Here is a 13,910-nt window from a genome sequence, read left to right on the forward strand (position 1 = left end):
CTGCAATTGCTTTTTTGTATATGTGCTAATTTTGCAAATTGAGCACAGACTGACGAATGTTTCAGGGTTTTCTCAATGGTAAAAAGGTTGAGAAAGGCTGGTTCATACAGACCCAGGGTGGCGCACTAGGGTTGCCAGCTCTGGGTGGGGAAATACCTGGAGATTTTGGGGGGTAGATCCTGGGGATGTTGGAGTCCAGCAAGGGAAGGGACCCCAGGGGGTCACAATGAAATTTTCTCCAGGGGAACTTAACTCTGTAGTCTGGAGATCTATGTTAATAGCAGGAAATCTCTAGATGCTGGAAACTCCATGGCACACCCACAATCTGGATGAAGCCCAGCTTGTGGCAAATTAACTGGCCAAGCCTTTTAGGGATGTGTGTGGTGTGGTGTGGTGGTGGTTGTGGGGAATTTTTCCATTGTGTTGTGTGAAGAGCATACCAGCAGAAACGTCTATGGCTAACTGTAAAAAATGGATTAATTAAAGACACACTTTTATGGACTGTTTCATGTAGGCTTTCCAGAGGTTTATAGCAGATTAGCGGAAACGGAAAGCATCTGAAGCAGCTGGGCTGTTGTAATCCTATTAGTGCTAAAGCCATGTAGCTGACTTATACTGAGTCAGACCATTTCTCTATCAAGGTCAGTATTGTCTACTCTGACTTGCAGCAGCTCTCTAGGGAGAGGTCTTTCCCATCACTTGATCCTGGAAACAATTGACTGGAGATGCCCAGGGCTGAACCTGGCATCGCCTGCATGTCCCACCACTGAATGACAACAGCACTGTCAATTGCTGCAAATCGGCCCATATGACAAAGATTGAAAATGAAGAAGAAGAAGAGTTGGTTCTTATATGCCGCTTTTCCCTACCCGAAGGAGTCTCAACGTGGCTTACACTCGCCTTCCCTTTCCTCTCTCCACAACAGACACCCTGTAAAGTAGAAAAAGAAAAGTTGGTTCGTATATGTGGCTTTTCTCTACCCGAAGGAGGCTCAAAATGGCTTACAGTCGCCTTCCCCTTCCTCTCCCCACAACAGACACCCTGTGAGGTGGGTGAGGCTGAGAGAGCCCTGATATTACAGAACAGCTTTTATCAGGGCTGTGGCCAGCCCAAGGTCACCCAGCTGGCTGCATGTGGGGAACTGCAGAATCGAACCCAGCTTGCCAGATTAGAAGTCCACACTCCTAACTACTACACCAAATTGGTGTCTAGCACAGTCCACTTGGAGTAGGCTACAGTCATGTCAGCAAAAGCTTCTTAATTCTTGTTTCTTTGTCTTCCTGTCTTGAACAGAATTTTTTGACGATTATTCTGAAGGCCGAGAATGTGTCAACTGTGGGGCTATGTCGACGCCGCTGTGGAGGAGAGATGGCACCGGCCACTATCTGTGCAATGCCTGTGGCCTCTACCACAAGATGAATGGCATTAACCGACCACTAATCAAGCCCCAGAGGAGGCTGGTAAGGAGAGGCCTGCATGTGGCCGACACCCCTACTTTTAAGAATGCAAAGGGCCCGTAGCACTACTAGAGCCATTTTAAGGATTCATGGGGCCTTAGGAGCAGAGCACACCTGGTGCTACTACTTGTGTTAGAAGCCGGGTCACTCTTCGCAGGGATAGCAGGAACTTTGGAAGCAACTAACAGCTGCTTTTTCCATTCTTGCAGTCCTCAAGCTGCATAAGTATGAAGAACCCCATAGCAGTGTGAAGGCCCCTTAACTGTACCGCACTGTAGGGGGCCCGGAACAGTGTGGCCTGTTGGCACGTGCTAGACGTGCTACTAGGATAATTTGTGGTGTTGACACTGTCATTTCACCCCTCCCCCTCATGATTAATGTAAGACAAGCAGAACAGGTTGGCATGAATCTGCCAGAGCATTTCCATGGAAGGAAGGATTTCTGCTTTCACCCTGTGGGGCGCTGATGAGAAAGTGAGGTTCCTGACTGCACAATTCATGCAGGATATTGAAGCCGTCGCTTCAAGGGAACTGATGCACAGTGTAACGAGATGCAGAAGTGAAACCCTCTTATGTAAGAGTTCTGGAATGTGCACTGAATCAGGAGGACCAGATATTTATCTGTGCATCTGCTGTGCTCATGTGTCACTTTTCTAGCTATCTGGGTCACAAAGGTGGCCAAAACATGGGGCCTGTTGAAACCTCTAAGGAAAAGCTTCAGTGGTTCCAAGCTTCTAAGCAGAACTAGCAAATACATTTATAAGGACTACAGAATTCAGCCATTTTAAAAAAAAATCTCTTTTAAATCTGGAGTACAAATTATAGGTCACATAGAGTTTCTTGAACTGTTCCCAAAATGCAAGTCAAATAAAGCCCAAATGTTGCATCGGAAATCTAAATCCCACAACATCTATTTATTGCTATTATTGTTAATATATGTGATCAGTGTTCCTGGTATTTTGCAAAATGATATAATTTTAAAAGGCAATTCGTGCCCTACAGAGTATACAATCCATATTCTAACCGAGGGGGAGATTACTGAAGGAGGCATTAGATGGCCCCTTCCAAATCTATGATTTTATAATTATATATATATATATATATATATATATATATATATATATATATATATATATATATATATATATATATATATATATATATATATATATATATATATATATATATATATATATATATATATATATATATATATATATATATATATATATATATATATATATATAAGGAAGACATGGAGGTGTTCTGAGTATCAGAGACAGTGACATTCTGTTTCCAGGATGAGGAACAAGTGGACTATGACGGGGGAGAGAGGGAACAACCCAGAGATAGATGCGCTGGTGCGGACAGAGCCCAGGTACGGATAGCCATGAAGAAGAATTCAAGATCTATAAAGAGCATAAAAGATCTATAAGAAAAACATGGAGGTGTTCTAGGAGGGTGTTTTGAGAATCAGAGACAGTGACATTCTGTTTCCAGGATCTGGAACATGTGGACAATGACGGGGCAGAGAGGGAACAACCCAGAGATAGATGCGCTGGTGCGGACAGAGCACAGGTACGGATAGCCATGAAGAAGAATGCAAGATCTATGAAGAGCAAAAAAGCTCTTTTAAGACTGGAAATCTTGCTTTGCTTCTGAGATTGCCTCCACGTGGACTAGGAATTTGATCTGTTTTAAAAAGGAGAAAGTACAGACAATCAAGGAGCAGAATGTGTTGCCGGGTAGCAGCTTTTATGCTCGGAATGGCACAAATTATGGATGGGCTGGAGATTCACCTTTGGCAAATAGGGAATGGTTATGTTGTAGCCGCTGTTTGCAATAGTTTAACGGTCATTTGTTTTTCTTTGGATTTCTGTTCCTACAGTCCGCTTCCCGTAGGGTGGGGCTTGCATGTGCCAACTGCCGTACAAACCAGACCACTCTGTGGCGCCGGAATGCTGAAGGCGAGCCGGTCTGCAATGCCTGCGGCCTCTACATGAAGCTCCACGGGGTAAGCAGAACAAAGCAATGACTTGCCCCTCCTTTCCGCTCCCCAGAGCCAGTGCTCCCCACTTTCTGTGGGAACCAGTTCCTTGTGGCTATGGAGTCCCAAGGAAAACGATGACAATGACAGAAGATCAAAGTGAGGGATTGCCAGTGATCCTTGCACCTTCTCTGCAAGGCTGACAGCTGGCTGCAAAATCTCTGTCATGCAAAAGGGGGAAGAGCATAAGTCAGTGGTGGGAAGCTGCCTTTTACAAAGTCAAACATCCATGCGGCTGAGTATTGTGTGCGAAAGGGAAAGAACTTTCTCCTTGTTTGCTCCCTGAGATCTTTTAAATGGCGATCCCTGGGAGCTTGTGCACAAAAGAAAGTACCATGGTTTGTTGGGGGGAAAGGAGGTCAAAATTCCGGGGCCTCAAGGAGCTGAGCAAAATGTGTGATAAAAATATTTTGAACTTTTATCGTATGTTTCTTGGGTTGGGTCTGGGAGGAGCTTAAAGGGCACCTTTGCCCCATGGTAGTTCTCGGGAGCTTGTGGGGTAGAGGTGGAGAGATGTTTGGCCATGCCAATACAGCTGTCTGTAATGCATGTTCCTAGGTCCCAAGGCCCTTAGCGATGAGAAAAGAGGGGATCCAAACCAGGAAGCGTAAGCCAAAGAATGTAAACAAATCCAAGACATCAGGAGGTGAGTATTTTTTTTAACAAATTAAAAATGGTTCTCTAACCAGCACAGTATTCATAGAAAGGCATATAGATGGAGTTGCCAACAGGCCTGGAAGAAAATGTCCTGCTCTTTTAACAGAGGCTTTTAATGCGGGAAAGTGGGCAGATGAAGTTTTTCATGGCTTGGAGTTAAATAACATGCCACTAAGCCTCTTAGATGGACAGGACATTTTTTTCACCAAGACTGTTGGCAACTACAGATGCTTCTGCTGTTTAGAGGTAGATGCTGCAATGTCCCTTAATCTATTTTTTTACCTGGACGTGGGTGGTGGAGAAGGGAGCGATTCCACAGAGAGAGCCGATAAAATCCACAGAGCGGACATTTAATAAACAATGCAATAGGATTAGGGTTGCTGAACCAACCAGAGGTCCAAAAACAGAACTGCAGTAAAGAATACGTGTTAATATGACAGATTACTAGACGCACTAGTATAGACCACAGTCCATAATTATTTTTCAAAGTAACTTTTTGAATTACTTTCTCTGTTGCCTGCATAGAAAAGCCCTCTGGAATAATTCCATTTTGCATAGATCCAAGTTGGAGTCCCGTGCGCACGCACACGTCTCAGAGTTAAACTTGGTTGGTCTATTGCTTCAGGCCCACACAGCTACCCACCTAAATCAGTTTTGCATAGTTTGCGGAAAGCCATGAGAGGGGGAGCCTTCCTGACCTCCTCAGGCAGGCTGTTCCACAATGGAGGAGGCACGTGGAGGAGTAGCTGAAGACTTTGCCCATTTGCAGGGTGGTACCTGCAGAAGAACCCTCCTCTGTTGAGCAAAGCTGTCATGGCGGAGAATTTAAGGAAATGCATATAAGACTTGGGGTGCCAGTGATGGAAGGGCACAAAAGATCCCTGTTGCCCATGGCATAGGCTTCTGCTCCAGGGGTAGCCTCTGACCTCGGGGGGCAGTCATTGAGGAGCCTGCTCCTTCCTTCCCACCTTCCCTTGAGTGGCGGGGGTGGGTCAAACTAGGATTCCCAACTACAGGCAGTGGCAGGAGAGCTCCCATTATTACAACTTGTCTCCAGGTGACAGAGATAAATGGCTGCTGTGGAAGGTGGACTCTATGGCACTGTACCCTGCTGAGGTTCCTACCCAAGCCCTGCCCCCCCTCAGGTACCCCACCCCCCAAAATCTCTGGGTATTTCCCAACCCAGATCCAGCAACCTCATGTCAAACCCAGCCCTCTTCCTTCTCACCTTGCCTGCATGGATGGGGAGGTTTCTCTCTGCTTAGGGGGAAGAGGCCGAGAACCAGCTTCCTGCCTTGCTGTGATCTAGTGGGGAGACAGGTGGGAAGATTTGGTGTCCCACCTTGCCTAGCTACCACAGGAAAAGGTGGTTGGGCACCAACCTCCTTGCTCCCAACTAAACCCGTGAAATATGTACACAATCAACAATACCCTAAAATCTGATTACAAAACTGGAGTTCAGCTCACTAGAAGTGTAGTCAAAATTAATGATCAAATAAGCCGCTTTTCCAGCCAAGAGGAATGCAATAATTAAAAGCTTTGCTTTCTGCCAAACAAGAATTTGTTCAGGTAGGCTGGGGCCAAGTTGTGAACAGGAAGGAAGGAGCTAATTAAGCACCACAGAGAATCAGAAGCCACTTTAAAAGAACGGAGTCAAGGAAGACACTTGCAGACCTCAAGCAGCTTCTGATCAACGCACTGACTTGATCTCTCTTCTCAACTGTTTCTTTTTTCTTTTTCTGTTTGTTCCATCCCATGTTCAGGGCCATCCAACAATGCAAGCCATCCCTCCGCCATTAGTTCTGCCCCCTGCACCAGCACCACAACTACCACAGTTGCTGAAGAAATGCGCCCCATCAAGACAGAACCAGGGATTTCATCTCATTATGGGCACCCGAGCCCACTTCCCCAGGTGAGGTTTCACGGCTGCTAGAAGGAAGGCTGTGGCTGCACAAGAGATTATGGATCACACTTAGGATCCCTGAACAGTCAAGGGATTCCCATACGAAGTTGCCTCAGTCCAGTGGTCATCCAGCTGTCTACCTTCTGACTGGCAGTGAGTTTCCAGGGAGTCTGGCACATAAGGGTTTTTTCCCCATGACTGCTGCCTGGGCTCCTTCACCCAAAGTCAGGGACTGAACCAGGGCTCTTCAGAATACTCTCTCCGTGAACTGGAAGGGGGGGAGAGGGGTTTCCTCAAACATGCATTCCTGTTTAAGGATGTGAAATCTCTTCCTGGATGAGATCAAATTTTGCTTAGTTCAGTGCTTCTTGCAAGATCATCCTGGCCACCAGCAGACGCTGGAAATTGCCACTGGACCACCCATCGTATTATGGTCAGCCCAGCACCGGGTTATGGTGGGAGCGACTGGCTGGTCAGAGGCCACCCACAGGGCAATCCTAAGAACACTGTCCTGGGAGTAAGGATCATTAAATATATTGGAAGGACTTTTGAGTAGACCTGCTAAGGATTGCTCCCCCAGTATGTTTTATGGTTAGAATTGCCAGCAGGGCTTGAGGAAAATATCCTGTCCTTTTAATAGGGTTGAATGGGATGTTATTTACCAGGTGGTGGCATTTACCCCCCTGCCACAAAAAAGCTTCAACTGCCCGTTTCCAGACATTTAAGGGAAAGACATTTTTCTCCCGGCCTGTTGGCAACCCCTAGACACTGAATCCTCTGCCTTAATTTGGCATGTGGTGTCATGGCAGAGAGGGAGTTGTTCTGTCTGTCAAAGGCCAACCCTTGCTAGATAGCATGGTGTGGGCCTTAAACTGTGCTACCGAGCCTAGGGTGGGGGGGCAGGCTAGGGATGCCAGTCCCCAGATGGAATCTGGGGGAACCCCTGGAAATACAGATCATCTCCAGGCTAAAGAGATCAGTTCCGCTGGAGAAAATAAGTGATTTGGAGGGTGGACATGGCAACACAGAGGTTCCTTCCCACTCCAAATCCTGCCCACTACCGGCTCCAGTTATTTCCCAACCCAGAGATAGCCACCCTAGGGGAGAACATGGGGATAGAGTGGGGAAGAGAGAGTGACAGTGGGAAGGAGGAAAACAGGCAGAATTGAAGGAAGAAGGTGAAACAGGAAGGAGAGGAAATGCCCTGAGATGGCTGCGCCAAGAGGGGCGGTCATAGAGATCAAATGAATAAATGAACAAACAAATGAAAAACATTGAGTGGACTGAGGGAGAACAGAGATCAAAAACTTGTCCAAAAGGATTATTTCTACACTTGGAACTATTTCCATGCCATTTTAACTGCCAAGCACCTGCTCTTTGTTCTTTGTAGGCTATGCAGAGAAATAACTAAATTGGTTGGGTCTAGCAATCATCCAGTGCAAGATATATATCCTATTTATTTGTATGAAATATGTACATGTCTTTGATGTTCAACACAGCCCACAAGAGGTTTTATTTAAAGGCCAAAGTAAAAATGGAGTAGAAGAAGAAAGAGGCAGTTGCCTCTTCTCCCTCCGTTTGTCCCATCCTGGAGTCGTATCATCCACTCCTTCCCCTACCTGCCGTACAGAGCAGAACTCCAGATGTGCAGTCCAGCAGGTGGGGATGATGGCAAGCAACCGTCCTTGTCCATCATGATTTGCCTTGTAGCAGAACCATGACTGGCAAGGTCCAAATGTTCCCGGGACACAGCCTGAAAATCACTCCACTCATGACATTGACAGTGTACCCCTAAACAAAGTTATTCTGAGATGGATCGGTGGGCCCTTCAAGCGTGGAAAGAGGGCTTTAAATGAACTACATGATTAGGGAAGCCACCCTATTGTTTCCTCCTTTTATGCTAATGATTTTTGCCCTTTTCTCTTTCCACCCACAGCCATTCTCCGGCACCACGATGCCTGGGCACGGATCTGGCCTACATCCTGCCATCACAGCCATAAAACATTCTCCCCAGGGTTACCAGACAGGTATGAGCCAGTCTCCCCAGCCAAGCTCCAAGCAAGACTCCTGGAATACCCTGGTTTTAGGCGAAAGCCACGGGGACGTCCTCTAACAGCGTCACCATCTTCCACTTGCTATGGACTTGAGGCTCTTGGCTCAGGATACAAAGACAACATTCAATAATCAAGACCACATTAGAGGTGGGCTTCATGACCCCACCCACCCCCTTCGAGGGACGTAAATTCTTGTAGAACCACTCTGAATTATGCTTTGAAAAGTGAAGGGAGTTACCTTTGAATCAAACCTCCATGAAGATTCAACCAAAACTGATCTAAACTTTTGACCTGTCTGTGCCCTCAAATCACAACCGCTGCACCTGAAACTGACAGGGACTCTGAATTACCTTTTAATGTGTGTTTTTTTAATCTGATGTCTTGACCAGTAATGTCCTGGCAATTCATTTCCTGATCGTGTCAAACCAGACGGAAGACTGTCACCTTGCTATGTTAAGAAGTGCTTTAGATTAAGAAACAAATCTGGGGAAGAGCGGAGAACATTTTTGAAAGGCAGAAAAGCAGAATGGCTGGGTTCTGGCTGCAGAGATAGCGTTGGTCATGGCCAGTGGATTCCAGTGATGCGTAAGAATCTAATCAAGGCAGCATTCCAATGACTGTCCCCAGCATCCCATGGTCAGTGTTCCAGCTTTTCTGTCGCGTGGATTATTGCTATTGTTAAACTTTACTTTTTCTACCTTTCAACTCCTTTTTCACCCGGCACAGTGCCCCCGAGACGTCGTCGTTTCCTCCTTATTTTCATAGGTGTTCTTTGAGAGGGAGGAAGGCTCCAAGGAGGAGGAGAAACTTGAATCAGTGACAGCAGCATCTTCAAGCATAGCAACGTTTCTTTGCAGAATCAGGCCAGCAAAGGGATTCAGATTTCAACCTGGAGATCAATAGTCCATCCAAGACTGCCTGTGCTAAACCAGCCCCCACATACCCAGCCAACTCTTGTTTACCACCTCTGGTTCCCGTGCCTTTTTAACAGTGACAAACCTCAACAAATTCTTTTCACAGTTAAAAGCATGAGAGCAGGGTTGCTGTGTTAGCAGCCAAGCTCATGGGCTGCCTTTCTCGTAATACCCTTGGCAGGCAGCAAGACCCAGGGAAGTTTACCACGCCTTTGCAAACATGGACCACTTTTGGTTTGACGAGTTGCAGGTTGTGCAGATCCGGTGACTAGCGTGATATTAACGCCAACGGTGTCAGAATCCAGCCCTGCTCCCTTGTGCAGAGTTGTTTGAGGTTTTTGTTTTTAATGTTTGTTTTGTTTTTAAAGTCTTATCTAGTTGAAATCAAAGGAAAAAATAAGGGGCATTACAAAGTTTTAATTCTCAACGCATTTTGTGCATTTTAACATTTCGCCTGTCTTGAAGGGTAGTTGCTTTTGACACCCTTGGGCACAGTTTGGGACTTCAACAGAAAGTGATCCTCAGTGGGACACTGAGAATTCTCAGTTCAACCTTTGGTAGAAAATTAAAATAGCTCCCTTTCATGCAAACAACTGGCAGCCAACAGTATGTGACAGGTTGCTGGCTTTTCGCTAAGAGCCACAAATTAGACTGCGCTGATCCAGTTGGCCCAAGAGATGAAATTAGACACTTTTCAGCCTAAGGTTGTCTCTTCGTCTCTCAAATTTACATGTGTATGTTTATGTGTGTTTGTGGGCGGAGCCTTTTTGTGTGCACAATACATCCCATTTTGTATACATGGTATGGTATCTGAAATGAGGAAGTGTCACGTTTAAACACAAACACTGCCAACCATTTTTACTGCCCCTGCTGCTGGGCCATTGGCGGTCATTTTGACCCAGGAGAGGCAAACTTTTCACATCACTTTTTATCTTTTTTCTTAATGTCAGGAAAAAGCTTGATAGGTCACATTTCTGCCCTCTGTCGTTAAAGACAGGGGGCAGCCAGTCAAACCAAGAAAAAGGTGGCAACAGGATATAGGTGTGTCCCAAAGCGGTTCTTTCCAGCCTGCTTCTCATGAGAGATGAATGCTTGTGGGACTGAATGGTCTAGGACAGGGGTAGTCAACCTGTGGTCCTCCAGAAGTTCATGGACTACAATTCCCATGAGCCCCTGCCAGCTTTTGCTGGCAGGGGCTCATGGGAATTATAGTCCATGAACTTCTGGAGGACCACAGGTTGACTACCCCTGGTCTAGGAGAGCCACTTCCACCAAGAGCCACAAGGCTACTGTATGTCCTGTGCCCCCATCCCACCACACAAACACACATACACACACAAATATAAGAGGCGACCATTAAGATTAAATATGTAAGTATAATTATAACCTACATTACCAGATACCTCTGAGTAAGCAGGGCTATGTCTCCCCACCGCAACTGAACCTGTGCTCCCTTAATTTGCCTCTTTGCCTTCTTGCTGTCTCCTCAGCATGTATCACAGCTACTTAGGTCAGGCAGTGAGACAACTAAGGTGCCTGGAGGAGGAAAACAAGCCGGCCTTGGAGAAAGGGGAATAAAACCACCACTACCTTCCCCCACTGTGGCCAGCTCACCCTTTTGCTGGTAGACTGCCATGTTGGTGATGTGGTCAGTTCGATTTTCTCCAAGAGCCCAGAAGCTGCAGAGAAGGGTGGAGATTTGTTGGACAGGCCTTTTCCTGCCCCTCTTGGCAGTGTTGGCACAGGGCCTGCACTTCAGGGAGGTTTACCATTTACCCATCTTCTGGTTCCTCCAGTGGTGGCTGTTTCAATTTGGAGACTACCTGACTTCCAAAAGCGTCACTGGATTATAGCCTTGTCCATATACCTGAAATTTGTGGTGGATGTCATAACGTGGCTCAGAACAGACAGAGCCAGCATGGTAAAGAGATGTATGTGGCTTCCAAGCCATTTAGTGTGTATCACTGGATTAAGCACATTTTTGTGAAAGATAGACCCATCAATTACTATTAGCCATGACAGATGAAAGGAACTTTCATATTCGGTAGCAGTGTATGTCTCTGATTACCAGCTGTTAGTGTGGGTAGCAGTGGGAGGGAGGCTTTGGCCTTTATGCCTTTACTCCAATCTGATTCTGTTTATATTTAATCTGTGCGTTCAGAACCAGTGGGCAATGCACAGTAGCCAGAGCCTGATTAGATTTAGAGACTCACCCCTGGTATCGCTATATTTAGGCCAGTAAAAGTTCGATGACTTTCAGTGACATACATCCCGCTCCGCCTCAATTTTTTTTTTAATTTTAATTTTTATCTTGATAAGTTCACATGTAGAGCTTCTGTAACTCCCCAGCACATGGCTGTTTAAATAGATGCTTATTTGTATTTTTTTTTTGGAGGGGGGGATCTGACCAAGTTTCTTTTCTATTTAAAGTTGTAATTTATATTTGAAATAATGTTGACCAATCTGCATATTGACATCACCCAGTAGACTGAATGGAAATAAAATAATAGACATTTGTTTTCAAATAAACTGATCTTTTTCTTTAACTTTCTACTCCTTTTCATTGCAGCAGAGACCAAAGATTGAAATCATGTTGGGTCAGTTCCACCTCTGAATGATATTAGCAGGCATGTGAACATGCCACATTAAGAAAAAGAAAATTCTGCAAACTCAAAAAAGAGCAAATCCCACAGTTCATATTAGCTAGGGCATGCTTTCTTAACAAAGGTTTTGTGAAACCCTGGGATTTCTTGAGTTTCTCAGATGAGTGGGGGTTAATTTTTTATATATTTTTTAATTTTGCTAAATATTTATCTGTGATATGACCATATATGGTCATGTCAATCCCCTTCCTAAAATGTCCAATGGTGTGCCTGGAGGATGTGGGAATGGGAAGGGCCCTGGGTTTGCATGTACACAGCTGTTCTTCCAACCATATTCCGCAAATCATTCTACTTCTGAATAATGTTTCAGGGGGCTTTCAATGGGGAAAAAGCTTGGCAAATTCAGCCGATTTGCATAATATGCTTTGCTCTTTGGTATAATTTACTCTGGCTTCTGCAAGCTAAGAGGACAGGCAAAGCATTACAAAATTGCTCTTAAAATGAAAATATGAGGGAGATAACCCTCCAGTTTCTGAAATTTTAGCTGGATTTCCACAGTAATGTAACTAGATATTATTAATAATTTAAAACCTTGCCACAGAACTGGCCACCTTCACTGGTATGGTTTACCATCTTCCAGGTGGGTCAATCTTTGAGCTACTTAATATCAGGAGGCACATCAAGAGTCAAAAGTCTTATAAAGTTAAAATCCTGAGGGCAGGGAAGCAATAGGGCAAGCGAGTGTCCAAATCTACTGATGTAATAAAACGTTCCTCTTCTGGCCACTTGCCAGCATAGGATGATGGCAAAGGGATGAGAACGTGTGGTCAGGGTTTCTGGCTGATTATTCCCCTTCTTTGTATACTTAATAATATTAAAACATAGGTTGTGAACCTCACGATCGGCACTCTATATCTCCACAAAATATGTTCCCACACTGGTTCATCTGTCGGCTTGGCTGGTTGTCATACCCTCTCCCACCCACCCCCCGCCACCTCAGCTGGTAGCTGGGTTGTTAAAATAGTTATTACTTCTGCCATATGGTAATTTTTATGGTGCTTTAATGGGGGATTAAATTGTGGATTATATTTTATTATATTGTGTAGCCTGCCATGAGTCAGCATTCTGAGAGTGACGGGTAATGAATATGGCAGGATTTGTTTATGCAATTTTTCAGAACTGCATAGAAAATGTCCGTGCTTTCAGGGGAAAGCACTTACCATACACTCAGAAGCACTTTCACCTCGGACAACAAGATTTGAGTCCAACAGCACCTTTAAGACCAACAAAGATTTATTCCAAGGCGTGAGCCTTTGTGCGCATGCACACTTCTGTGTAATGGAAATCAAGAAATTTAGATTCAGGTGGGTAGCCATGTTGGTCTGAAGTAGCTCTGCAAGATTTGAGTCCAATGGCACCTTTAAGACCAACAAAGATTTGTTCAAGGTGTGAGCTATCCTGGGTATGCACATTTACTGAGAAGTGTGCATGCACACAAAAGCTCATGCCTTTGTCCAATGGCACCTTTAAGACCAACCAAGATTTATTGTGACCTGGGCATGCAAGCTCCCGCCTCGAACAAATCTTGGTTGGTCTTAAAGGTGTCATTGGACTCAAATCTTGCAGAGCTACCTCAGACCAACATGGCTACCCACCTAGTTATTTATTTGGATCTTTATACCGGCTTTCACCCTGAAGAATAGCTGGTTCTTATATGCCACTTTTCTCTACCCGAAGGAATCTCAAAGCGGCTTACAATCACCTTTCCTTCCTCTCCCCATAACTGACACCCGGTGAGGAAGGTGAGGCTGAGAGTGCCCTGATATTACTACTCGGTCAAAGCAGTTTTATTACAAAACAATGGGCTATTTGTTTGGTGCCAGTTTGGTGTAGTGGTTAGGAGTGCGGACTTGTAATCTGGCATGCCAGGTTCGATTCTGCGCTCCCCCACATGCTGCCAGCTGGGTGACCTTGGGCTCGCCACGGCACTGATAAAACTGTTCTGACCGGGCAGTGATATCAGCGCCCTCTCAGCCTCACCTACCCCACAGGGTGTCTGTTGTGGGGAGAGGAATGGGAAGGCGACTGTAAGCCGCTTTGAGCCTCCTTCGGTAGGGAAAAGCGGCATATAAGAACCAACTCTTTTTCTTCTTCTTCTATTACAAAACAACAGTATTCCACCAGTTTGATTGCAGAACCTGCACACAGTCTCAGGCTATCAGCAATTCAGGAAACAAACAAGGCAGGAACCCCCAGAAAAAGAATGGACAAACCCC

General features: G+C 45.4%; 1 protein-coding gene across 5 annotated transcripts in view; it reads left to right on the top strand.

The window, feature by feature from the left end:
- Positions 1-11,577, top strand: part of GATA4 (GATA binding protein 4) — a 54,095-nt gene extending 42,518 nt beyond the window's left edge. For 2 of the 5 annotated variants that reach the window (XM_077332409.1, XM_077332418.1), the window contains 7 exons: positions 1,294-1,460; positions 2,757-2,834; positions 2,957-3,034; positions 3,345-3,470; positions 4,062-4,149; positions 5,924-6,072; positions 8,000-11,577. In XM_077332409.1, coding sequence (XP_077188524.1) covers positions 1,294-1,460; positions 2,757-2,834; positions 2,957-3,034; positions 3,345-3,470; positions 4,062-4,149; positions 5,924-6,072; positions 8,000-8,176 — 863 coding nt within the window. In that variant the 3' untranslated portion in view covers positions 8,177-11,577. The remainder of the gene's footprint in view (positions 1-1,293; positions 1,461-2,756; positions 2,835-2,956; positions 3,035-3,344; positions 3,471-4,061; positions 4,150-5,923; positions 6,073-7,999) is intronic. The other 3 variants (XM_077332434.1, XM_077332444.1, XM_077332425.1) reach the window with 2 other exon arrangements.
- Positions 11,578-13,910: the final 2,333 nt, after the last annotated feature.

This window comes from Paroedura picta, chromosome 1 (genome assembly GCF_049243985.1).
Source record: "Paroedura picta isolate Pp20150507F chromosome 1, Ppicta_v3.0, whole genome shotgun sequence".
In the NCBI taxonomy this organism is placed as follows: domain Eukaryota; kingdom Metazoa; phylum Chordata; class Lepidosauria; order Squamata; family Gekkonidae; genus Paroedura; species Paroedura picta.